We start from the raw sequence: 25,756 nt of genomic DNA, 5'->3' as shown, positions 1-25,756 counted from the left end.
CTGGAGTTTGAGGCAAGGGGGGATTTTTGCTTTAGCTTTTGCTGATGTTTTCAGCATGCCCAGATAACAGTGTAGGGTTTGGTTTTAAAAGCACTGTACTACATCTCCTGCTTGTAAAGTGCAAGTGCTTTGAAAGACCCCAGTTTCAGGCAGTCCTGCTCTATTGAAAATTTAGCCTCAAGCTGTAACTTAGTAGATATATTGTACACTAAAATGTATTGAGCAGCTGTGTCTCTAGGGAAAATGTGGAAAAGCAAAAAGTCTGGTATTTTCCCCATTATACTCCTAAAAATAATCCTCAGCCTGAGAAGACCATTCTTAATGAAGGGAGATACGCCAGACTGGCAGTGCAGACTCAGTGTATGTCTCAGCTAAAGGAAAACGTATAGATCTTTGAGGTGATTGAGCCAGGTTCATTTTACACGTTGATTAAGTTGACTTTCAGGACCTCAGTGGTGGCAGGCTTTATACAGTTCATGTGTGAGCACGTCCTTCAGTGTTCGGGGAACTGAAATTATCAGGGGCTGACAGTGTGGAGGTGCAGAACCTTGGTCAGGACATCATGGGTCAGGTCGGTACCCACCACTGTTCTGCTGACAAATCCCACTGCACTTCGTGTGTACTTGCACTGGAGTGACAGGCTCCACTAAGGGTGCTGCCAGAGCTGGAAATTCAGCTGTCTGCTACCGAAGAGTTGGTTCCTCCAGGGGGATCAGTCATGGTGCTGGAATGGTAGAAATTTCCATGGTGTTTCAGGTTTTCACTCCATCAGAGCTCAGTAAGTGAAATACTTTCAGTCTCTCTATTGGCAGACATTAAAGAACAGTTGAAAGTTCAATCCTATAGAAACAAGAGACCAGAATAAATGGGTGAGAAATGATGCACAGGAAAACAGGATAAAAACCAGACATCTTCAGTTTCCTCATTTTTTATATATTCCATGTTTCCCCATTAAAGCTTTACTAAAAGGAGCATCATGGATGAAGACTGGTTCCTCCTCATATAATGGAGCAGGGGTCTTTAGCTCTGTGCACGGCCATGGTTCTGCCTGAGGGAGGTTTGCTGGGAAGTCTCTTCCTGTTGTTTTAGTTCACCGGTTCTTTGGACAGAGCGTACGTGTGCTGAGGGGCTCCAGGATGGGGCCTTTGAATGAAGGAACAACTGGGAAAAGTCCAGCTGTAATTACAAGATGCCCAGCATTTCTGAGGAGGTGTTTTCTGTGCAGCGCTGTTAATGAATCCATTATGTGGCAACATAAAACTAAAACACTGGGCTGGAATGACTCCGTTTCTGCAGCATCCTTGTGAAGCAGGTATTACGCACGCACCAGCTGCTGTTTGGGCAGTCTGTGGCTAAAACATGCCACGCACTTCAAAGCAAACAGCTGGCATCCTGCTTTCCAGCACACACGGTCCTGATGGAGAGACCCAAGTTGTGACTACTGCCAACCTTGCAGCACTCACTTTGCTGGGAGGGGGGTCTGCCCATTGCACTTGACTTAGAAAAAACATGTAAGATGTGTTTCAGCTTCCTCCCTCCTGGCAGATCTCAACCCTGTGCTGAGCTGAACAAAACCTCAAAACCACCAGCATCAAACTAATTAGGAAAAAAACACCTTTAAAGCTTTTTCTTTGTTGAAGGCCCCACTTGGCATCACACACTGTGCTAAACACAGACATCCTTGGGGGAGGCTGGACACCGAGGCCTGCCACTGACATCTCCAAAGAACAGGGCTCCTGAATCCTCCCTGTTTTGGAGATCTGTGCAGACCCAGGGAAGACAGGAAATCTGGGTCTCTGGGTAGTTTTAGCTCATTTGGAAAGGATCAGATGTGGGGTCTGTAAAACCAGTGGAAAAAAAAAGGTGTAATTCCTCTGTGTGTCACAACACTTCTTAAGGAGCTGTTTCCTACTGGTGACTGGGGTTGGTTTGCTTCTAGAAGAGAGGGGAAAAAAACAGCCAAACCCTCCATACCTTCCTCAGCTAACTGTAGTGCACTTGAACTTCCCTATCTGCTGGTGTGCTGCCTTTCCAAGTCTGTCTTTGCTCCATCACTTGGCAGCTTCTTGACTCGTGTTTTGCGATTGTTACAGGGCTTTTTCAGGAGGAGTCAGCAGAGCAATGCCACCTACTCCTGTCCCCGGCAGAAGAACTGTCTCATCGACCGGACCAGTCGAAACCGCTGCCAGCACTGTCGGCTACAGAAATGCCTTGCTGTGGGGATGTCTCGGGATGGTGAGCTCTGCTGACATGCACCTGAACTGCAAAAACCAAACAGCATTTAGCATTTGAGTGTGTGCTGCTAAAACAGCCTAGGATTTAAGGTTCATTGTGCATAGGGCTGATAGTTGAGATCATCAAGAGGGGTTTAGTTATTGTTACATATTCACATTAAATAGCTATGAATTAGGACACATATGAAGCTCTGGGGTTTACTCTTTCCTGCTCATCCGGTATAGTTTTCAGTTCAGAGCTTTGCCTCTGGTCACTTCTGGAAGATGCAGGTTTTAGTCTGATGCTAATGCTTTCTCTCTGGGTCCACTCCAATCTAAGTCCCACACCACAGCAGCAGGTAATGCTCTGGTTGCTGTATCAGCACAGATCAGAACTGCTTCACAAGACAGAAGTTTCAATGTGTGTGTAATGAATTATAGGGAGAAACACAACTTGAAAATAGCACTGTGTTTTTTCAGAAGTTCTGAAGAAAATGAGTTCCACTGCTGAGAATAATAAGCTCAAAATTAGACCCGGTGTAACAGGGAAAACCCACCTCTGTAAAATGGAAGGTTATGGAACTCAGCTAGAACTGGATTTGCGGCTGATACTTGCATGCCTCCCCCAGAGATGTACCAAAGCTGCCATCTCCTACCCAATTTGAAGATCTGACTCATTGTTTTCCACTGCTAGTGACAGCAATGCTGCATGTTCTGCCAACACATATGTGTTACTCTTATGTACAAGAGGCCTGATGAAGGAGAGTAACTTCTTGAATTACATTATCTGAAGTTTTTTATTGGGCATGAAACTAAGAACCTGGAGCGGTTGATCATGTAACAGCTGATCCCCACGACAGGTTTGCTTCCCTGTAGAAAAGCACAAGGTGGCTGTCACCTTCCTAAAAGAGGTTTCTACAGCTGATAGAGGCCCTAGAAATCACATACTATGTTCTTAGGAATTCCCTGGATGTGGCAAACCAGTTGCTTCTGGCTTACACTTCCTGTGGGTACTTTTCAAAATAGTAACAATTTTGTGGAGAGATACATACACACATACATATGTATAGTTTTAACAGTAATTCGCTGGGTAAACATTTTTGCTTGTCACTTTAAGCTGCACTGAAAGCAGGTTCGGTGGTCCTTCCTATGTGCTTTGGTTCTAGTATCAGTAAAGCTTGCTTTTGATACTCTCTGAGAGAGGCCCCACATGTTTAGACTTAACTCTAGGTTCATGTTGTAGGAGGAGTGTGCAGCTAGCAGCGGCTGGACAGTTCATCTCAAGCCTGCATATTCTATCTTGCTTCTGCTTTTCTAGGTAGGGTTTGAATGCTGAGGAGGTGCATCTGTCAACTTCGGCGGGTGTGTAAGAGAAAATCCTTCTGGTATAGAACTGGGAAGTTAATGGGTTCCTCTAAACCAGTGACTTCCAATGGGCCGTTTAAGTATCATGTTAGGATGGTCTTTTAATGAGTAGATCATGCAGCTACATTACCTGTAACTGCAGAAGTGGTTCTTAGGTCTGCCTATTCAGCTGATTTGCCTTTTATACTGCATCCTTCCATGTAGTATTTAAAGCTCCAAGACAATGAAAGTGCATTAGTGGGTTTGTAGCAATGTAACGTGTTGCGTGTCTGTGTTTCAGCTGTGAAGTTTGGTCGAATGTCAAAGAAGCAGAGGGACAGCCTGTATGCGGAGGTGCAGAAGCATCGAATGCAGCAGCAGCAGCGAGATCACCAGCAGCAACCAGGAGAGGCAGAACCACTAACACCAACATACAATATCACCACCAATGGGTTAACAGAGCTACATGATGACCTCAGTAATTACATTGATGGGCATACCCCTGAAGGTAGCAAAGCAGACTCTGCAGTTAGCAGCTTCTACTTAGACATACAGCCTTCTCCAGATCAGTCGGGTCTTGATATTAATGGAATCAAACCAGAACCAATATGTGACTACACACCAGCATCGGGCTTCTTCCCGTATTGTTCTTTTACAAATGGGGAGACCTCTCCAACTGTGTCCATGGCAGAATTAGGTAATGAGAGAGAAAAGCTTCCGTTGTAACTGTCTTAATAGTAACCCTTTGGATTGAAGTGACACATGTAGCCAGGCAGTAGTGAGAATGCTGCTTTGGTAGAGCTGTGGGCATGTGTGGGCATCCTCCTGTGATGGGCACAGTACCGTCACCCCCAAGACATGGTGAACACCTGATGGAACTGGACTAAAGATCCTGGGAGCTTGTGGCTGGTCAGCTCTAGAAGCGTTGGTTTTGGTGTCAGTCCTTGTAACAGAGCCCTTTGAATGCTGATTAGTGAGCCCATGATTAGTGCTGAGAAACGGAGCGTTCCTTTTGCTGCAGATTGGTTTTGAACATCTTATCCTCTCTTCCATTACCTCATACTCTTATTTTCTAACGAGAAGTCAGGAGGCTGATTTTCTTCTGCTCTCCACCTGTACCTGGGAAACACGAACCCAAAGCACCAGGGTGATTGGAGGCAGTTCTCCTGGCACTGGTCAAAAAGCATCCCCAGATGCTGAAGAATATCTTACCAAGTAGCAAGTTCCGGTGATTTCCCTTACACCAACCACATTAATGAGCACGTTTTACTGTCAGTTCTTCCCAGAGTGATATGCTAGGGCTGAATTCCACAATCACGGCTTGTCAATATCTGAGGCTCGAGTCAGAGCATGCTCTGTTAACTGGCTATAAGTAACCTGGAACAGGCCAGCACAGAAGTGGCTTTAAGATTCTGTTACTTAGCTAAGCAGTCAGGTGCTTAGAACTGATTTTGCTTGCTTAAGCAACCTTTTTGCTAATTATTCCATTATAAAAACCTAAAAATAGTTTGAAAATGAGGTGTTCCATGTTAAATGTATCTTTTTGCAAGCTTTTTTTTTAATTCGAGACAAACAGATGGTACAAACTTTTGCTTGTTTTAGTTTATGTTTGTTTGAGAAGTTTTGCAGAGAGGAAGGGTCAAGAAGGCTTATTACCTTTTAATGTCCTCACCTTCTGATGTCCTTTCCTCTTAATGTCCTTCTGTTCTCAGCAATATGATTTGTTGTGACAGACAAAATACTGTGTCTGGCTTGAGTTCAAATAACTTCAGTTACAGATAAGTAAAAATGGGAAGAAAACACGAGGATAAAGGCTACCAGCTTTGCCTCAGTCAGAGGGCTGTTAATGTTCTTGTGGGAGCCAGTGAAAGATCTACATTAAACCCACAGAAAAAAGAAAGGGCTTTTGCGTCCCAGGCCAGGTGCTGAGTTTGGAATGCTGGCCTGAAATGAGTGTGTCATGTTGCTTACGCAGTGCTTACATTTAGACCCTACAAAGCGTGATTTATGTGCCCAGCACTGACACTGCTGAACAGTATTTGGAGAATGTTTGTCTTCCAGACTAAGGTTTCAATTTAGAAAGGTGGGGCTGCTCAATGAAAGTGTTTATTAGGTGTGTGCTGAAACACAGAACTGAGGCTTGTGAGTAATATGGTAATATTTCACCTCCGTATCCCACAAGGGCACAGGGATAAAGCTGTCAGGTGCTGCTGGTGAGAGCAAATGTTTTAAGTATGCACTGGTAAGAAAAGAAACTTGCTCTGAAATACGTGAAAGCTGTGATGGCAACCAAAGTATAAACCACCTGATGCTCTGCCTTGCTGATGCTCAGGTAGCATGTATCATCTGAGTTTAGCTCAGCTGTATGTTAAAGACTTTTCAGGTTGTTTCTTACATCAAACTACTGATGCAGTAGGTGTGCACTAAGCAGGTCGACTGGTCCAGCAGTTCCACTTGTAGAGCTGGGTTTGGTTGTTACCAAACCAAATAAGTTTCACAGCAGACCCAGCTCCAGCCCCTCGGCATCATAACCATTCTTGTTCGTTTCAAGCCTGCAAAAGCACCAGCAGCAGCACTGTGGGAGACAAGTCACCAGGGCTCTAAACCAGAACACAGGTGTGAAAGTCAGGGTAGGCAAGAGAAAGACAAGGTAAAGGTGGAATTCAGATATCTAAATGCTGTTCACACCTGTAGCAGGGTTCCTAAAGGTTTAGGGAATCAAGTTTTATTAATGAATATGAATCTGCCTCATGGGTCTTTTAACCAACTGTAGCAGCAGAGAATGGTTTATTTGGAATTAAAATGTATGGAAATCTTAAGTCACTCGCAGTCAGTACTCTAAAGCTAGAGAGAAGAACCCTTGAGTCTTCAGCATGGTGTTAGTGACCTTCTCTAATGGCGCATTTTCCAGCTGTGTTTTTAATGACGTGAGAGCAACAAAGAAACTTTTCCCTCCCTCCCTCCCTCCACGTGGCAGTGTCCTGCTTGCCACCAGCACACGGCGCTCACTTTCTGTGTGTGTTAGACAGCTCCCGTGGTAAGAGGCACAGACGGCTCTTCCAGCTGTGGTGCCTGGCTGGCAGCGCTGCGCCGTGCCCTGTGCGTGCTGCTGGGTGAGGGGGTGCTCGCGGGGTGCTCTCTGCCGGGTGGCTCCATCCCGGGTTGCTCCACGTGTGCGAAGCGCTCGGGAGCTGCCGCCTTGCCCCGCCGCGGGGTTCATTCATTCACAAAACCACCCGAATTCAACCCAAACCCGGCCCGTGCTCGGTGCGCGGCCGCGGAGCGCCCCCTAGCGGCCGGTGCGGCAGCAGCACCCGGCCCCGGCTCCCTCACCCGAAGCTCTGCCAGCGGCGGCACCTCGCCCCCTGCCCTCCTGCAGCGGGGGTCTGCGAGCGCGGCCCCGGCCCTGCGGTGCAGCTGGGCGCTGTTCACGCGTGTCCCTGTGTGCTCTTCCCTCTAGAACACCTTGCACAGAACATTTCCAAGTCGCACATGGAAACGTGCCAGTACTTGCGAGAGGAGCTGCAGCAGATAACATGGCAGACCTTCCTGCAGGAAGAGATCGAGAACTACCAGAACAAGGTACAGGAGCATGCCACACTATGGCATGGGGGCTTTTAAAGCATGGTATTTCCGTAACACACTGCAAAATTCACTTTTTCACTGCTTTCTATTTACTGTCAGGAATGTATTTGTGTTTTCAAACAAAATAATGTGCTAGCATCCAAAGCAGCAAGATGACTGAGATATCCTGTCCTTTGTGATCAGGACAGGTACAGGGAGAGCTGTGCTCCTGAAGTCTGCCCGTGACAAACAAGGGTTAGAAACCAGAGACAGATTTTCTATCCTAAACACCCCATTATAGTAATATTTTCACTGATAATCTCCTGGATCAACAGCAGCAACAGAAGCTGAAGCCACCAAGTTGTGTTATTTTACAGGGCTGACACTGACTTCGGGCAGGTTTCCAGCCTCCAAAGCCTGGCTGTGGTCCTGACCCCACTCCACCACTGTCACTGGGGCTGCAATTCTGTGCCGAGGCAGAGGGGGGGACACAATGTAAGATTTAATCCACCTTTGGATTTCAAACATGGCTTCCATCACAAACTCCTGCCAAGTGGCTACTTCTGGAAAGCTGTCCTATTAAAGCACACTGTTCCTTGAATCTCTTTGTCATTTCCACCAAAAAATATTTAACCTTTAAGAATATAATTTTTTTCCACTCGTAAGGTAATTTCATTCTGAATTATTGCCAGCACATGAAAAAATCACTACTTTCATGCTGTCTTCATGTTGTTAACAAGATGATTTTCAGATATGTGTATCGTTATGTATCCTTCGGAACATGAGTCAGACAGTTCACATTCAGTACAGACTACAGAAAGTTGACAGGAAGGATGTGATTATGCACTGCTGGTGTAAATTGGCATTCTCTTTTCATGCAGCAAATAGAATTCCCACTGAAATGGCAGGAATCATTCTACTTTGACATTTTTAGCTTATGAAATAAAAATACTCCAACCTGGATCTCTTCTGACATCCCTGAAGAAGTCTCACATGTTTGCACTGTTCGCTCATACACAGGAGGCTTTGGCTGGGAGGTTAATTCCCATTGTCCAACAAGCAGACTGTAGCCAGGAGTGCTGGAGAGAACTTGCTTGGTTTTACTTGATGCAGATGGGCTTTCCAAAGCTTGATTAGTAATTGTTCAATTTTTCTTTTCTCTCAAACAGCAAAGGGAGGTAATGTGGCAGTTATGCGCAGTCAAAATAACAGAAGCTATACAGTATGTAGTGGAATTTGCCAAACGCATTGATGGCTTTATGGAACTGTGTCAAAACGATCAAATTGTGCTTTTAAAAGCAGGTATGTGGGTCAGTTTGAAGGTCTGCTTCTATTAGTTTTGATTGAGGAAAGTGTTACCTGTATACAGGAATTGTATATGAATACTGTGTCCCTGCGCGTGGCAGGGGGTTGGAACTCTAGGTGATCTTTAAGGTCTCTTCCAGCACAAACCATTCTGTGATCCTATGATATCTACGTATGTTGTACAATGATCATTTAAAATAATACAAGGGAAGAACCTTATAAATTGTCTGTGTCCTTGTGGGAAGTAATCCACCTCCTTAGTTACTCTGGGTAGAATGAGTTCAAGTCTACATGTGACAGTTTCATTGTGAACAAAAGGAGCAACGAGGGTGTTAAGATGGAAAAGTTGGAATCAAGTGTTTTATTTTGACTTACTAAGAGTGAGTAACAGTGTTTCAAGGTAAAAATCCAGCCTGTTGTGGGCCGGATGCTGTAGAAGTAATGCAGTTTACAAATACTGGACAAAGTTGTCAAAGCTTCATCAGTATAAATCTGAGCCAGCTGCTTTGACTTCAGAGACTTCATTACTCAAATGGAAGTTATTTATTAGCGTTAACGAAGTGGCTTTAACAAAAACTTCCAGAGGGGTTTATGGGAATTCTTGTAATTCTACAAGCAAATCAAACTATGCCCTGCCCAGACACCTGCTGCCCCACTCGACTGATACTGAATGAGCACAGGGCATAGGAACGTTTTGAAGCCTCACTTGCTTTTCGCAGCAGGTCTCAACCTCACTAGTCAAACATACATTGTTTCTGTTTTAGGGTCTTTAGAGGTTGTGTTCATCAGAATGTGCCGTGCCTTTGACTCCCAGAACAACACAGTCTACTTTGATGGCAAGTATGCTAGCCCAGAGGTTTTCAAGTCCTTAGGTAAGGAACTGTCAAGTGTTGTATCTTAATAAAAACAGCATAAACATAATAAGGCAAGGGGAGAGCTGCTTTTTGTTGCAACAGCAGTAAAGGACTGTTGGAGCTGTAATTCAACACTTAGATCAGGGTAGAGCAATTTGGATGCACTTGTTGACAACAGAAGCCCAGATTTCATAGCTAGAGAAACATTGTATAGATCGTGTTGGAAAAGGCAGCAGATTTTAAGCTAATTTTGGATATACTGATGTTAATGCTTTGGAGATACTGAGTGTTCTGTAACGTGCAAAGTCCAGTTATTTGCAGGTAAGATACTGTAAACATACATTTTTTTATTATTAAACTACAGTTCATAATTTGAAATTTCTGTATGTTTTTGCTAGTTTTAAAAGGCTGCAGTTCACTGGGTGTAGATTTAGGATGTAAGCCATTTTGGAGGGCAGTGAAAATATGGCAGCAGAGGATGCGGCATAATTACTGCAGTAATCTCTGCCTTTCTCAAACACTTTACAGTACAAGGTCAGAGTCGGGCAATACAGAGGACGCAGTATCACATGTGTGTTCCAGTGAAACAATTTCCATTTGTTAGCAACTACATCTAGACATTTAGGCTGGGTTGGGGCTGCAATGAGCAGAGAAGAGCCCTCCTTCCATCAGGTTGCAATCTCCTTCAAAGCAGGGCTCCACTTTCTGAGCTTCTAACAGCATGTATAACAGCAGCAGTAACCTGACTTACACCTGTGTGAACAAGAGAATGGGTGACAGGACAGTTCCTTTTCTGCATGAAAAGCTTTCAGACTTTGGCTTCTCCCTTTGCTCCTGCATGTACCTTGCATGCCTCTCCCCTCGCCTTCTGTGTGCTCAGCAGTCTTACTTTCAAGTACACATTTTGAACCTCCAGTCCGCAGTGATGTAAGAAAGTTCCATTTAGGAACAGAAACAAAGCTAAAACAATTCTGAGCTTTCAAATTGCTTGGGTTGTATCCATAATTACCTCAGAAGAACCAAATGTGGAAAAGATGCAGCATGCCAAGCCTTCGTAATCCTGGCTGCCAGGTGTGGGAGCTGGGGACTTGGGGAAGTGGCATAATAAGCTCAGGCATGAGGGAGAGAGACCTCACTACCACTGCTTCATGGTCCTTAACGAGAAGACCATTCCCCTAGGAAGTATTTTGCCTCTATTTTTCACCTCCATCAGACTAAATCAACAGTCTGTAGCTCTCTAGTAGTTCTGAACAATGTTGCATGAGCTGTGCCTTCTTTTTGGCAGGTTGTGAAGACTTCATTAGCTTTGTGTTTGAATTTGGAAAAAGTTTATGTTCTATGCACCTGACAGAAGATGAGATAGCCTTGTTCTCTGCGTTCGTTTTAATGTCAGCAGGTAAGAGACAAAGCTTTGCTCTAGGTTTATTTGCTAGAGGTTGGTTTTATGCTGTTAATGCTTTGTAATGCTAGTTAAGACTATCAGGCAGTGTGAAACACCATAATGTTTTTGAGTTGCTCCTCCTTGACCAAAATCTGTAATGGACACGTTAAAACTATGAATTCAGGCACAGGTTTGTTCAATTGGAAATCCTAGTCTAAGCCCTTGTTTTCCAAATTTTCACCTCACTGGGGACTCAGCTTCTTTGTGAAAGCTTAAACGTGACTGCTGGGTCAGCCAGGGTGAGAGGCAGGAGGTAGCTTCTGAGTTTATATGGTCAGCTTTCAACTGTGAGAGCCTGCAGCTGCAGCAGAATTCTGCCGAGCCCATGACAGAACGCTTGCAGTGCCACCCCAGCTCTCTAAAGCAGGGCTGCCACTTTACAATGGTACAAAAATCCCGAGGTAGCTTTGTACCATCATGAAACTGGGTACACCAAGAATGACAATGCTGCAAGTCACCCCACGAGGCAGCCTGCGTCTGCCATCCTGAAATAGCTGAAATAACCTCGTAATCTCAAGTAGGTAGGCACAGTACTCCAGGTTCTGGGAGGGCTTACGAGGTCAGGTGAAACAAGATACCAGTGCACAAAGTTTGTTTGTGCCTGGCATTAACGCCGAAGGAAATAAAGGCTGTTTTCAGACTGCAGCAGAGTGGGTCCAGAGTGGTGGTGGGAGAGGCCATTATTGACAGCGGGTTTATTGAGAATGTCACAAATACGCTCTGGTGCTGTGAGCCAGAGTGGAACCATGTTAGTCCCATGTCTTTGTATGTCAGCCACAGAAATGCCCAATTTTGCCACAGAGCATGGACAGCAAACACTGCTTTTCAGCGAGGAAGTTCAGGAGCTTTTTTGATAGTTTTAACAGCTGAATATTTGCTTCTGACTTTTCTGTATGTCCCTGTAAATCTTAGCAAGAAGATCCACTTCAACTCTTGTTCATTATGTGATCTGTTCATTTCCCAGGAAAAAGTTGTTAGCTTAATTTTGTAATACCCTGCATTTTACAGACCTTGTTAGTAAATGATTATTAAATCTTACTCTGACACAGTGTTCTTCTAATCAAGGACTTCATAAAAGTAATTTGAAATGCCCATAACAAATACACTCCAAAACTTATTGATTTTGAAACTTGTTTTCTATGCAAGAGTATAGAAGAAGGGGAAGGAAAGTTGCAAACAAAAAAGATGAATCTGTAACAGACTTGGTACTTGTGTTGTGCTGTGACTGACGTGTGCAGTACTCGAGGTGTTAACTCCATTTATATTTAGATCGCTCGTGGCTTCAGGAGAAAGTAAAGATTGAAAAGCTCCAACAGAAGATCCAGCTAGCACTTCAGCACGTCCTACAGAAGAACCACCGAGAAGATGGAATCCTAACAAAGGTAAGAACCATACAGTGCCACACCATGGGACTGCAGGAGGAGGCTTACCTAAGAATGGGTGTCCTGAGCATGGTGTAAAGTTTTATGAATCCAAAATGCTTTGCTTAAAATCAAGGTGCTCAGCTGGAACTATTTACTAAAAACTAGAAGAGGTGAAGTGATGATGTACAAGGTTGATAACAGTCTGAAACCAAGTATTTTTATGTTGAACTGCATGAGAAGCAATGAAGGTTTTTACCCTCCTCCTCCCACACAACATTTCTACCAGAGAGTTCTATTTCAGTTCTACAATATGCATGCCTTAAGCCTTGTGAAGTCTCTGCCTGCATGACAATGAAGTTGTGATAACATGCAATACCCAAACTAACCTTGTTGTTCTGTCTTCGTGAGAAGTTCCCCACACAGCCTTTTTTCTCAATAGCTCTTCCAAACACTGGTGCTTGGGGAAAAAGGATCCTACATACTACTGTGCTCATCTAAAGTATCTGTAGGTCATTTTTCAAAAATGGAAGCGTGGTGTGATGTTAAAAAACATAAACAGGAAGAACTGGGGAAAGATAAGCACTTCCTTATGGAGGAGCAATACACAGCCAGAAAGCTTAAGCTCAGTTTCACACCACAGAATTAATTACAATAGAAGCTGGATGGCCCAGCCCATGTCAAATCCTAGCTCATGAAATTCTTTTTCATATCTGTATACTCTGGATACCTTTGCTGGAAGAAAGTTTCTTCCACATGCTTTGACACAAGGATGTGTTCAGTACATTCAGGGAGTACCCTAGCGATAATGTTGAAGTACAGATCTTCCTGGTCTGTTCCTTTTCACCTGATTCAGCATAAGTTAAAAAGGCCTAACCTGCATTCCCTCCACAATGTTCACAGTGGGTTTAAAAGCAGTCAGGACTGCCTTCTTCCAAGGGAATGGCTAAGCTGTGTGAATGAAGATCCAGCCATGAAATACTTCTGTATCAATGCAGTGTTTGATAGGCAGGTGAGGAAACCAAATGATACCTTTTCCTAGAAGCATAAAGAAAAGGTTACTGTATAGCTATCGTTAGTCCATTACTTCAGTAGCTTGTTTAGTGCCTTCTCTCCCCAACCCTCCCCCCCCACACCTTTTTGTATTAATGCAACCTAAGAAACATCCATGACTGTGTATCAGATGTGTCATTCTCGAGGTAAACAACTGACGTGAACTCAGTGTTTGGAAGAGCTTTAATCTAAGAGCAAGACCGCGAGGCCTGGTTCCATGTATGTGACCCTATGACTTCTGTTCATTTTTTACAGTTAATATGCAAAGTGTCTACTTTAAGAGCACTGTGTGGACGACATACAGAAAAGCTTATGGCATTTAAAGCAATATACCCAGACATTGTACGACTTCATTTTCCTCCACTTTACAAGGAGTTGTTCACTTCAGAATTTGAGCCAGCGATGCAAATTGATGGGTAAACGTATCACCTAAGCACTTCTAGAATGTCTGAAGTACAAACAGTAAAACAAAAGAAAGGAAAAAATTAAAAATTAAAAAAAAAAAGAAAAGAAAGAAAGAAAACCAAGACACTTTATGTGGCCCTGCACAGACCTAGGGAGCCAACACACTGCACATCTCTTGGCGGTCGGGGTCAGGCGAAGGATGGGAAACAATGAAACAAAGTTGAACTTGTTTTTCTCATGCATATGATTTCCATTATGCCTACAAATATGGACCCTTTTTCTGTCTCAGCTTCTCAATCTTTGACCTCTGTTTACACAGACTGAGGGTACTCATGTCAGAAGGTTGTTTTCTCCTGTAGTTCACTGCCCAGACTTTTGACAGAACAATCAATTTGTTGATCAGAACAGAGAGTCCACCTAGTAATCAGCGACTGGTGTGCATTGCAGAGATTTCAGCATCAGTTTGCACAACTTGCTCATTGTTTCATGAAGGACGATTTTTTTCACCTACCACTGTTTGCCAGTAGACAGAACGGCATGAAAAGGGTCCATAGCAATAGCAACAATAGCATTATAATATATTACAGGGTAAATGGGCATGAAGACTATATATAGCAAAAGAGATATTGTTTATATATTGTTTTAATTAATATAAAATGTAGTTACTGGTATAGCTTTTCTTGTTGAATTGATAAGGCACTTTCATTTTGCACCTTTTTCTTTAAATTAAATGCTAGCGTGTTCATTGTTGTGTTGCATGTGCACCAGAAATTCAAGTTTAACTGAAAAAGGTTTGGCAGGTACTAGTACGTATACGTTGGGAGGTATTTATGCTGCTGTTTTCCATGTTACTCTTAAAGAGAGGCTGGTCATATCCTGAAACGGTTATAGAAATATTTTTTTTAATTGAAAATAATGACAACTTTCAACTTAATTAGTTGAAAATAATGACAACTTTCTGAATTAAAATCAGCTTTTCAGCTGCTAAATTCAAGGTACTTTTAGTTTCAGATCTTTCAAACCTGAATGTTTAAAATGACATGCCGAAATTCCAAGTTAGGTGCACAAGTCAAACGCCTCATTTTCAAAGGTGCTGAACTTCCGTGCTCAAAGTTAAAGCAATTACAGAACAGCTACAAACCAGTAATGTGCACCCTTGGAAATCAGGCTATTTGAAGTGTATTTCTGCCCACCATCAATCCAGGTTTGAAGGTAGTTACTCAAGTCTGTATCTACAGTAAAAGTATGCGTATATGACGTGTATGTAGAAAAGTAATTTTTATATACAATTTTACATACCTTGTACTCCATATTGTAAACAATGCATTCAAACTCCACACTCCAGCCTATCAAAATTCACAGAAGTCAAAATTCATAGTCTTTAACTTCAGTGAGGTGAGACACTGACCCCTGTTCTTCTAGCTCTCAGCACTGCAGTTTCAGGCAGCTGACCAGAGAAGTCCATTGGTCTCCTTATGTAAAATACGCACTTTAAAGTTTATCAGATGAGGACAGACTAACAAAGTAAAGGCACGCGGTTTGGCTGTACTCTGTGTAATGCCAGGAAATTGTTGATATTATAGATCTGCATTCTGGAATTTTGATTCCCATACTGCATAACCAACTAATAAGCTGAATCTTGCAGTCTTTATCAGTCCTTATTATTGCCAATTGTCCTTCCCTTTAGGAAGAAACTCTCTCCAAACAGATGTGGCAAGTAAACCTAGTTCTGAAGGCAGATTCACAGTAACCGACATCACAAAATACACTGGGACTAGCTGAGCCAGAGGCGTGTCGTTGGTTTGGATGAGATAGATGTGTAACTGGATGCCTTAGAGGTCGACACAAATGAAGTTCATGACGAAGTATGTAAGAAAAAAACCCAGGAACTTTAAAAACCAGTAAGGAATGAGACAGAATGTGCTCGATGGGTTTGATTGCTTACGTTTAGTATACTTGTTAGGTAACAGAAGTGAACAGAACCACTCTGAAGCCTATTTTTAAAAGGAGGATTGGGTCAGTGGGTTACTATAAACAAAACAGAGGTTTACTCTATGATTTGAACATGCTTCCTGTGGGATCAAATTGAGGCATTTAGACATCATGCCTGTTAAAAATGTCACAGTCTGCCACATCAGGGAAGCTTACAGCTATTGCTCACCTCTGCAGTTTGAAAGGAGGGGAAATGAGCAGCTCATATTTCCCCTTCAAAGCAGTATGCTTGTAGTGTGGGAGGGGAACACCTACACCTCCAGGAGCACTGGGATGGAGCCATGAGAGTGCTTGCGGGGAAAAAGCCCACAGAGACGTGCTTTTCCTGCTCCATGCTGCCTGCTGCGGCGGCGGCAGCTCACAGCCAGCACAGCCCCCCCCCCAGTCCCTCCAAAACCCTGGTCCTAGCAGCATTGTTTACTTTACTGGAGTAACTGGCATGATACAGTACTTGCATTCTAACATGTGTTCCTGTTTTTAAAGATGCCCTTTTAACTAACAAATGTTTTCTGAATGTGACCAGCCTTAGGTGCTAGTCCTGTAAAGATCAACTAAACTTAATTTCAGTGTCAACTAATGAATAATGAAGTAAGGCCTATACTTTAGAGAGTGAGATACAACTCCTACTTCTGACAATAAGTAGACTATCAGGCAAAATATCTGGGGATTAATTTTCAGTCGCATCCTTTCCTTACCTTTTCCTGATGAGTATTAGTACTTTGCCAGGCAGCTAGGTGCCAGTGGTTTTGTTTGGTATCTAGTTCAGCATATTTACACCTGTAAGTCATTGACAACAGATTTTTTGAGCACTTACTAACACCATGACCATAAAAAAGGCTCGATAGGGCCTTATCTGAAAGCCTTTTGCATCTGAAAGCAGCTTGTGACATGTTCTGCTAGGCCAGAAAGTGCTGTCACTTTTGTCCGTGGGAGCTCCTGTGTACTGGCAAGGTGTTAAATCAGGCTGTGCATACACACCCCAGGTAACTCTGCTTTCCTACTGCTGCCAACCGCCATAGTTGGGGCCAGTGGGTATTCACGAGTCTTTCCATAGTCTGCACAGCTCACTACAAACAAAAACATGAGGACAGCTGAAGATAAAGGAGTCATCTATTCTTTTTTGAATGATCTGTTCCTAAAAGTGAAAAACAGATTTTCATTGGGTGCTACATCTATCCACAGAGCTGTTTTCTGGCTTTCTAGGAAAGAGAGACTGCACTGTGCTGTCCTTTGAACCACCCTAATGTACTCCAACATCTCCAGCATTGTTTGATGTTTTAAAAACAATGGGATTAGGTGAAAAGGGAGGCTGGTTTTAAGTTTGGTTGTTCTTTATTAAAGCTTACCTATCTTAGTGTGGATACCAAGATATCTGTGTGTGTATGTGCACCTCTGTGCGTGTGTGTGTGCGTGTGTATGTGTGAGTACCTCTGTGCGCACGTGGATGGACGTGTGGTACGGGTGAGTGCCTGCTTCTTGGCTGTTACGTGTCAATGGAATAAAGAAAATGTATTAAAAATACTTAAGTCAAAAATAGAAGGTGGAAAAAAGATTTATTCTATACAAAGCCTTGTCTGGACCACTTTAGAGAGACTTCTATTTTTTTAACCCTTCTATAAATGTTTGATGGCACTTGAAATATTCCTGCAATAAAATGTGATTTGTGTAAACAAGAAAAAATTTTGTAATGTGAAACAATGAAAGAAAGTAATGTAATTTTTCTAAAAAACAAAAAAAAAAAAACCACAAACGAACGAACTTTGTATTATTTTCTTGATGGAATTTGTCTATTTGTCTTTGAAAAACTTTTTATTTCATTGAATGTGCCATAGTAGAGGTGTGTTTTTCTTTTTTTTTGTTTTCTCGTTGTTTTTACATTCTAGCCTAAAGGAATAGCTGTGTTCCGACATTCCAAAATGCAAGCTGACATAGCGGTCACGATTAAACGGTTTGATTAGTAAGCTTCAATCATTGTTGCTTTTTTTGCACATGTTCTTCATTCCTCTACAGTGCAATATGTACATAGAGCACTTGCGGGTGTAACCTTGATCCCTCAGGGAAAAATACATATTTGTACAGGATTTTTCTTTTTTTTTTTTTTTGCCTTTTTTTTTTTCCTAAGGAATGTCGACTGAATCACTTGTCTGTTGTTGAGGGGCAGCCAGATAATAATCCTAAACCACTGTCACAAAACGTTGTTTAAAATTTGTGCCCTTTTATTATTTAAAAAAAAGAGAAATAAAAGCTATTTTCTGACAGTTCTTTGTGCTGATTGGTGACAAAGGGTAAATAGCTAAGCACCTTATGATTGACTTAACTGTGAATGACAATCCATCTCGCTATCAACAACAGAAAGCCCTATCATTTTGGAGCTGGGGTTAAAAGTCAGAAACTAATGTGCTCAGGGATCTTCTAAAGCTCTTCAACAGGGTGGCCAGTACTACTGGTGGAACAAATTACGTGTTAAAAAATACTGATATTTTTTCCCTTCTCCCTCCCCCCAGGCACAAGAGAACTGGATATTTTTCTTTTCTTTTTAACTAACTGCTCTATGCGTGCCTCATTCCCTTACTTGGTTTTGGAGCAGAGCTGCTCCTAGGTCTGTTTTGTTCAAAACAAAAGTACTCCAAACAGCGCAAAGGTTTTGTAGTTATATTTTAGAAAACAAATTAATGCTGACCCTTAAACGAATGACTGAAATTAATTTCAATACCCTCGAGACATTTTTATAATGATAGGACTGTTTTCCCAGATGAATTTCAGTGTTTTGGAGTAGAAAATGAGGTTTCAGTATTTAAATTATTGTCAAAGAAAACAAATCATTTTATGATAGTGCAATAAGAATGCAAAGGGGATGATGAGGTTTCGGCAATGAAGTCACATAAAAGGGAACCTAGATCTGCAGGAATAAAAGAACAGCACTGCAGACACCGTCTGTCAGTGTTACATATGATTCATGGTAAAGCAAAAAAACTGACTGGAAAGAAACACTGAGGCTGAAGACATTTTCACACCTAGTGCATCAAATACAGCAATGCCAAGTGATGAAAATGGCATAAAATGTCTAGGAAGTCTCCAAGTGCCAAATTGTAGGATTTGGGAAGCCTGACCCAGTTAGCCTTGGTTTAGGGCTTCACATTTTGAAAATACAAGTAGAAAAGTGAATAAGCAAATGCAAACAGCAAAAGCAAGACTTCCAGACTTTCATTAGATTGGGAAGAGAGTGAATTTCTCATCAAGCCTGTCTGCTTGCAAAAAGCATCAGTTCTCCAGTTTCTTAAGTAATTGAGGGTTTTTTCACTGGATATATGGGTTCCAGTTGTTTATTTTAGGTTGCTTAATAGATAGGGAAATTTTTCTTACAGCTTTTCAAGCTGACAGTCGAGTTTAGCTTGGCTTGGCCTTCCGAGGCAGACAACTGCTTAGCAAATACGACCTCTTGGATCAGCGGGTGTTCTGGCTGCTTCAGCAGAAGAAAATTCCTATTGCTGATTCACAGTAGCACCTCTTCTTTACATACCTGCGTATCAATTAAACAGACTGTTAGTACGTACAATCTATGAGATGTTTTAACTATGTAGTGGGGTGATCGCTTTTTTGGGATTGGCATGGACGTTCCCCAATCTATACTTGATGAACAAAAACCTGGTTGCCCAGTATAAGCTGTGCAGACAATGTGGTGGTTTTTTTTTTTCTCTACACATTCCTAAACTTGCCAATGTAAATGTAATTATTTATATAAATGTCAGAAACAGCATTTACTATCCAATATCCAAAAATAATAAGCAATTTTCTCTTGAGTATTCAGTATATGACATTCTGCCTGTGCTAGCTGATTCAGATTGCACAAAACACCTTTACTTTCCTTAGCTGGAGAAAGATAAGTATTCGATTTTTTTTTTTTCATTATTAATACTAATATTTATTACAAGTTTCAACCATGAATAGATTTGAATATTAGCCTCCTGTTTTGTTTATACTTAAGTATTCCTGTCAGTAAATCATTTGGTGGAAATGAGGGCAAATGCATACAGATACCAAATACCACAGCAAAAAGAGAAGTTTTAAAACTTAAATGAATATTTATTTTAAAATCATTGCAGTATGTGCTTTAATCCTAGTACTGTGATAATAGCTCGCTAAATAATGCTGAGTCACTGGACTTGAGGGGAAAAATACGTAAGATTTAGGATAATACACGGTCTATCTTTGGAACTTTATTCAGGTACTAAACACAATTGTAACATCAAAATAGAAGCTGTATTCTACCTTTTGCATATGTAATGTTGCTGGTTAACTCTTTTTTTCTTGCCTTTATCATTGGTAGAATATAGCAATAACTTCGTAGCAATAAGTAGGCTATCCAAAAAAGACACAAAACATGATAAAGGCTTCAGATCAGTATGCGTAGATTAATTTATTCTGCCACAATATTCACTTGTATGTCTTCCCTCATAATCTTATTACTTGTTCAAGCTGAATTTCACAGTCAAGGTCTTCAACTTGACACGTGGCATCACACCTTTCTGTTAACATCTGCATGTTTTGGGTGTTCATACGTCCTTTGTATATTTGTTTTCCTGTAAGTCAGTGTTTCTCAAGGTTTCTGAAAGCACGGTCCTTCTGGGCTCTATTTCTTCATGGGACTCTGTGTTGGAATTAACTTTTTCTGGGCAGGGAATGCGAACCAGCTGTAATTACTGGCGGCATTTCCTAGCTGGAGGAACTGAGTGCTGCTAGTACTTACCAACATCACAGATACTGCAAATGCTTGGTGCTTGCAGCCAAGAGCTAGCTCCTCCGGGCTGGGGGGGGGCTGAGCTGCATCCAGCCAGTGAGTTCCACTTGTCTGCAGCCAGTACCACCACAGGCTCTGCGCTGGAGAACCAAGCTGCTGCACTTCACCTAGAGCCGAGCTACACTTGCCTGACACAGTGTTTTGATAATAATCTAAACACTTTGGCAACTTTCAAATGGTTGTGACTTTCGGTTTGAGAAACACTACCCTAAATTACCCCACAAAGTCTTAATGTAGATGCACAAACTTTACAGGAACTTGCAATCTGTAATGCTATCTACATCTAATGCAGAGAATTCATAAGCAATACAGTGAATTTTATTTCACAAAAAGGCATACGTACTGTACACCTAATTCCAAAATGTTCCTCATTTCTACATTGATTTAGAAACAAGCTACATAACAGTGGTGAATATTTGAACTATTAGGACATTAACTGGCTGCTTCTTTATATGTACCTGTATTGTCTGCCTGCTCCTTTTCTGGAGACGTGTTTTTGTATTGGATGTTTGGGCCAATGGGAGGCTTCAAGCTACAATGTATTTTCCCAGAATAAATATATTTAACGTATGACAAACCCCAGACAAGGCTTTTTAAAATGTATAAAGAACTGCAGTGTTAGGTGGTTTCTTTGCAAACTGTTTTCAATGTTGTCCATTTTTATGGCACCTTTAACAATATTCTTGTTTCCAAAGTACAAAAAAAAAAAGGTTAAAAATACTCTAGCCATAACTGAATGTCAAGCAATAAAAACAAATGACTTTTTGTGCATAGATTTAAAAGAAATACAAGTTTTAGACATCTGCATGTAAATGCAATCTCTTGTTTACTGCTTTCTTAAACTTGAGCAATTGATTCCTTATTTTACTACTAATTTAAGGACTTGTAATGGCCTGTAAACATTTTATCTTGCTCTATTCTTTCAACTCTAACTTCGTCTCTGCTTTGGAGTCATAATATTTAATGTTGTTCTGCTCACCTCTATACAGTTAACTTTTTGCTTTCATTCTGTATAGATAAAGTTATACTATAAACAGCCTACACAGTGCAAATATTTATCTGTTTATCAAATACCACATTATGCTGTATAATATCTGTTTTACTATATAATCTATTTTAGACATAGCTGTTTAGAACTAGAGTGTGCTATTTTTGTGTTTTTCTGATGTGTGGTGCTAGATAAGTTACTTTTGTGAACAAAAGCAAACAAACCCCTTTTATTCCTAGACAATACCACCTTTGGGTCTTGTTAATTTCACTGAGTATAACTATATATAAATATATATATTTGTGTATATATATATATACACCAACATATGCCCAACAAGTACCTGTATCAGAGTACAAGATTTGGGACATGGTTTTCTCTTTAAATGCATAGTGTCATTATATAAATTATTCTATAGTATATTTAATAAGGAGAAAATTACTTCACTGGTACAGATACTTGATATCAAATGTAGAATTTTTTTCTACATTATTAACATTATTAATTATTAACGTTATTAAAAATGTTCTGTCCAGCTTGTTATCCTTTTGATTACTAAAACAGTCTGTCTGTATTGTATCAGAAAAAAAGAAAAACATCTAATCTGCCAGGATAAAGTAATTGCAATATGTTGTCTGTCTGAAAGGGAGGTAGTTACTTGGCTTTTGGGGAGAATTCTATCCTGTCGTTGCATCTGGTATTTATAGATGTTATTCTGCTGGGTGCCTTCCTCCCTCTTCACTTTAAATAGGATCTGTACACACTCAAATGCGGATGTTACTAGGCCGTGCTGACACACTTAACTCCAGTTACTGTAAATAGGAATGTTCTGTACATCTTCCATCATAGATGGATGGCTGAATTCAGTCCTTGGATATGCTTTCTAAACCGTGCATACACATCCCAGGACAGCCATTAGCACCTACAGCTAATTAAGAAGTGGAATTTGCAACGTTTTGTCAGGTCTGGGGGTTTTGTTTTTATTTTGTATGTATACCTTAATTTACATAGTCATGTACCCTTAAAAGTACTCCTGTCCCCTGTTCCTTTCATTCTAAGATATTGTTTTCATGTTAATTCTTAAAAACTCATGGATATCAAATATCTAACTATGGAGGTAATTAACCTTTTAAATATTTATTAGATTTTTTCTGTAATATTACTGAATTTATAAGATCTTTAGCAAAGATTTTTGAGCAATTTATTAAATACAATGTTTCTGTTTACTGCACTTTTTGATAATAGAAGGTAGTGAATTTTAAAGCCATGGTTCTTGGCTTCCATGCACTGCTTTTATACCCTCAATCCAAGGAATATATATATATAAATAATTTTTTTTAAACAGCAAACATACTGTTGTCCTAAAAATAAATACAAACTTTACCGCACCGTGGGTATATTTTCATAAGTGGAATGTTTAACTGCAAACACTATCAGGACAATTATAAAAACCTCTTGAAGCTACAATCTTATTTAAATATAAGCCATGACGATTTTATTTTCCCTTGTTGATTTAAGTCACCTTTTGATATTTTCCAAGAGAAAAGGACTCGCACTTAAATTTGTATGTACCAACCTCCACATAATGCCAGGAACACGTTCTCCCTACTGTTTTAATTTTAATAGTTTGATAGATTTATGCAAAACCATTTGGTTAAAAAATATATTCTCCCTGTTTACTAAATGTTCAATGTAACGAGACCAGAATAAATGCTGATTACAAATACACATCAGTTTGAAGATTAAGCACATCGACTTCAAAAACCTCGTTGAGTGATATGCTCAAAATTTCTGTAAATACACATAAGCTGAAATGCAATTATACTGTACATGTAAATATATGCTGTCATGTGTACAGTATGTACAAATTCCTTTTCTAGCCACATAAAATCGAAGCCATCAAGAGGAATACTAAAGTGGTATTGTACTAAACCTTTGCTAATGATCTTTACCCAGTCACTTCACTTCTCACTTTCATGGACCTGTCCAATTCACTCCTACGATAACCTGCTTATATTCAAGTTTGTTATTTTACTCAGTCCCGAAAAAAGTATTTTGATTCATTTTGTAAATATGACTGTAAAAATAAGAGATTTAATGTTGTCTTTTAAATACTCCAATTTTCATTCTAATATGAATGTTGTTATATTGTACTTAGAAACTGTACCTTTAATATTACATTACCTTTATTAAGTGCATTGAACACATCGATTTTAGATGTGCTTTATGTACTGTTATCCTGTAATAAAACTTCAGCTTCTAATGGAAAAAAATCTGTCTTAATTTTTTGTCAGTAGCATCTGGTTTGTTTTTCCAAATTGTGGTTTATTAGGCTTACTAGGTTTATTCTTTAAGGAATGAACAGTTACAAGATTAGGCTATGCTACTGAGCACATAGAGCTCTTTAGGCCGTACATCACATAATGTTTGGCAGCAGGGAAACAAGACAATTCCCAAACACCTTGTAAGCTCCCATTTTGGCCAACAAGCACTTTAAAATTCCTTGCAGCGAGTGTGGATCAGTCTAGCTTCCCTCTCCTTGAAGTTGTCTTCCTGTTAAAAATCACAGTTCAGTGCAGAGTGCAAGACAGAAGAAACCTGGCTTTAAGGCCTTCCCAGTGACTCTGGAAATAGCGTGCTCTGGGTTAGTTCTAAATGAGGATCTGGGTATCAAAATTGAGGTTTTACTACAATTTAGGGATCAAAATTCAAAGTGGTAACTGCCCTCTGCTGTGCTAACTTTGGGAGCACCCAAATGTCAGCAGCACACTTTATTCTTCAGACATGCATGATTCTGCTTTTGCACCTAGATCCAGAAATGTTTCCATCTTGACAGAGTTTGAGCAGCTCACTATTTATATGCCTGTCCATGATCCAGAAATACCTACTGACATTCATCTTTGAAGCCCTGTATCTGGGAGCAGCCTTCACCTACAGATCACATATACCAAAAAACCCCCAAACAATAGTGGAAATGTTTGTGTTCTTAGAACTTTAGCATCAAGTAGTGCTACAGAAGTTGGTTCTACAGCAGCTCCATGACTAAAGCAGTCTCTGAGACACTGAAAATCCAAGTTTATTTTTCTCATCCTCAAGACATCATTCCTGCCCAATCTTCTACACAAAGGTGAGATTCAAATCACCAAGATACAGGTTAGGCAACAACTGTTCACGTTCAGTGTAAAATGCAGGAGACAAACTGAGGACTCCCATGGCCGCCCATAAGGAAAACTGAACTGCAGGTTAGGAGGTGGCAATTTTGACCCCTATTTCACAGAATGGTTGAGGTTGGCGGGGACCTCCAGAGGCCACAAGCAGGGCCACCTACAGCCACTTGCTCAGGACCACATTCAGACGGCTTCTGAGTTATCCTCCAATGATGGCAACTCCACAACTTCCCTTGGCAACCTGTGCCAGTGCTCGATTACCCTCACCATGAAAAAGTGTTTCCTGATGTTCATGTTTATGTCATGGAACTAAAAGGATCACATCTAGGAAGAAGCCCCATTAAAAGAGAGAGATGCAGACTGAAGTAGGACATAACCGGACACAGTCAAAACCAGTCTTCTAATCTTTAGGCTACATAACTGCTACCCTGGCAGCAGTTTTGAAGTAACATTACTTTATACAAGGATACCTGCAGGACTGGAGTGGACCCAGTAATGAGAAATCCTTCCACTACTCAAGGGATACACAAACCAAAAAAGTCCAGAATTTAAATCAAACAATGTCCTTAAAAATGATCTGCAAGCAACCTTTGCTAGTGATTTTAGATAGCATTCTGAATCATCTCAGTATATTTTATGTATTTAATGCCCAGAGTTTGTTGCGGGATTAGGTGCTGTGAACACTTTGATCACTTCATGCCGTAATACTCACTTCCCTCTTCATGTTCCAACTATGGACATGTCCAGGGGATCACCTTTTCCTGTAACACATGTAAATGAGTTTCCATCACCCAGACCTACAGAGGATGTTTGAATTCCACATTTCACCACACTGGGAAGCCCGATCATCACTTACGGGGTTGGGGCTCTGCCTACACGGTTAACAGTGAGCCAGCCAGACGGGAAGCTCGGGAGAGGAGGGAAGCTGATAAAGGCAGCGACCTCCGCGGGGCACCTCAGCCCTCTGACGCACGGCCCAACGCCCCTGAGGGACAAGCCACCCGGCACACCCAAGGTAGGAACTGACTCTCGGGGCACCAAACACCCGGTCAGGGAACACCTTAGCGAAGAACGTGCGGTCGGAGCGGAGCCCACGGCGCGGACAGGCCCCAGGCGCGCTTCATCTCCCGGCGAGAAGAGGCGGGACGGGCTCGGCCCGCCCAGCAGGAGTACCGCCTGCCACAAGATGGCCGCCGCACCCTCTCACCAGCCGCGGCGCGATCCCGCGTTGCCATTGGCTGACTCAGGGCACCTGAGCCCGCGAGCTCTCT

General features: G+C 41.4%; 1 protein-coding gene and 1 long non-coding RNA gene across 6 annotated transcripts in view; one reads left to right on the top strand and one right to left on the bottom strand.

Annotated features, from left to right (window-relative positions):
• The window catches only part of RORA (RAR related orphan receptor A), a 343,489-nt gene extending 329,266 nt beyond the window's left edge, over positions 1–14,223 (top strand). For all 3 annotated transcript variants that reach the window (XM_057399323.1, XM_057399337.1, XM_057399331.1), the window contains 8 exons: positions 2,094–2,235; positions 3,859–4,254; positions 7,018–7,139; positions 8,291–8,423; positions 9,191–9,298; positions 10,566–10,676; positions 11,991–12,103; positions 13,391–14,223. In XM_057399323.1, the coding sequence (XP_057255306.1) occupies positions 2,094–2,235; positions 3,859–4,254; positions 7,018–7,139; positions 8,291–8,423; positions 9,191–9,298; positions 10,566–10,676; positions 11,991–12,103; positions 13,391–13,555 (1,290 nt within the window). In that variant the 3' untranslated portion in view covers positions 13,556–14,223. The remainder of the gene's footprint in view (positions 1–2,093; positions 2,236–3,858; positions 4,255–7,017; positions 7,140–8,290; positions 8,424–9,190; positions 9,299–10,565; positions 10,677–11,990; positions 12,104–13,390) is intronic.
• Positions 14,224–17,066: 2,843 nt separating this feature from the next.
• On the bottom strand, positions 17,067–25,635 carry LOC130593857 (uncharacterized). 3 transcript variants are annotated; one of them, XR_008970902.1, is made up of 2 exons: positions 25,546–25,635; positions 17,067–19,052 (listed from the first exon to the last, which is right to left on the bottom strand). It is a non-coding gene; the product is annotated as an uncharacterized LOC130593857 (long non-coding RNA). The 3 variants fall into 3 exon arrangements; XR_008970903.1 differs by having other exon boundaries at positions 25,531–25,594; XR_008970900.1 differs by lacking the exon at positions 25,546–25,635 and adding an exon at positions 25,198–25,522.
• Between the last annotated feature and the right edge of the window lie 121 nt (positions 25,636–25,756).

The sequence above is a fragment of the Pezoporus wallicus genome, unplaced genomic scaffold (genome assembly GCF_028554395.1).
Source record: "Pezoporus wallicus isolate ANWC-B61680 ecotype Strahan unplaced genomic scaffold, APGP_CSIRO_Pwel_v1 contig_3952, whole genome shotgun sequence".
Classification (NCBI taxonomy): domain Eukaryota; kingdom Metazoa; phylum Chordata; class Aves; order Psittaciformes; family Psittacidae; genus Pezoporus; species Pezoporus wallicus.
The sequence above is the reverse complement of the archived record's forward strand: the minus strand, read 5'-3'. Positions and strand labels throughout refer to the sequence as shown.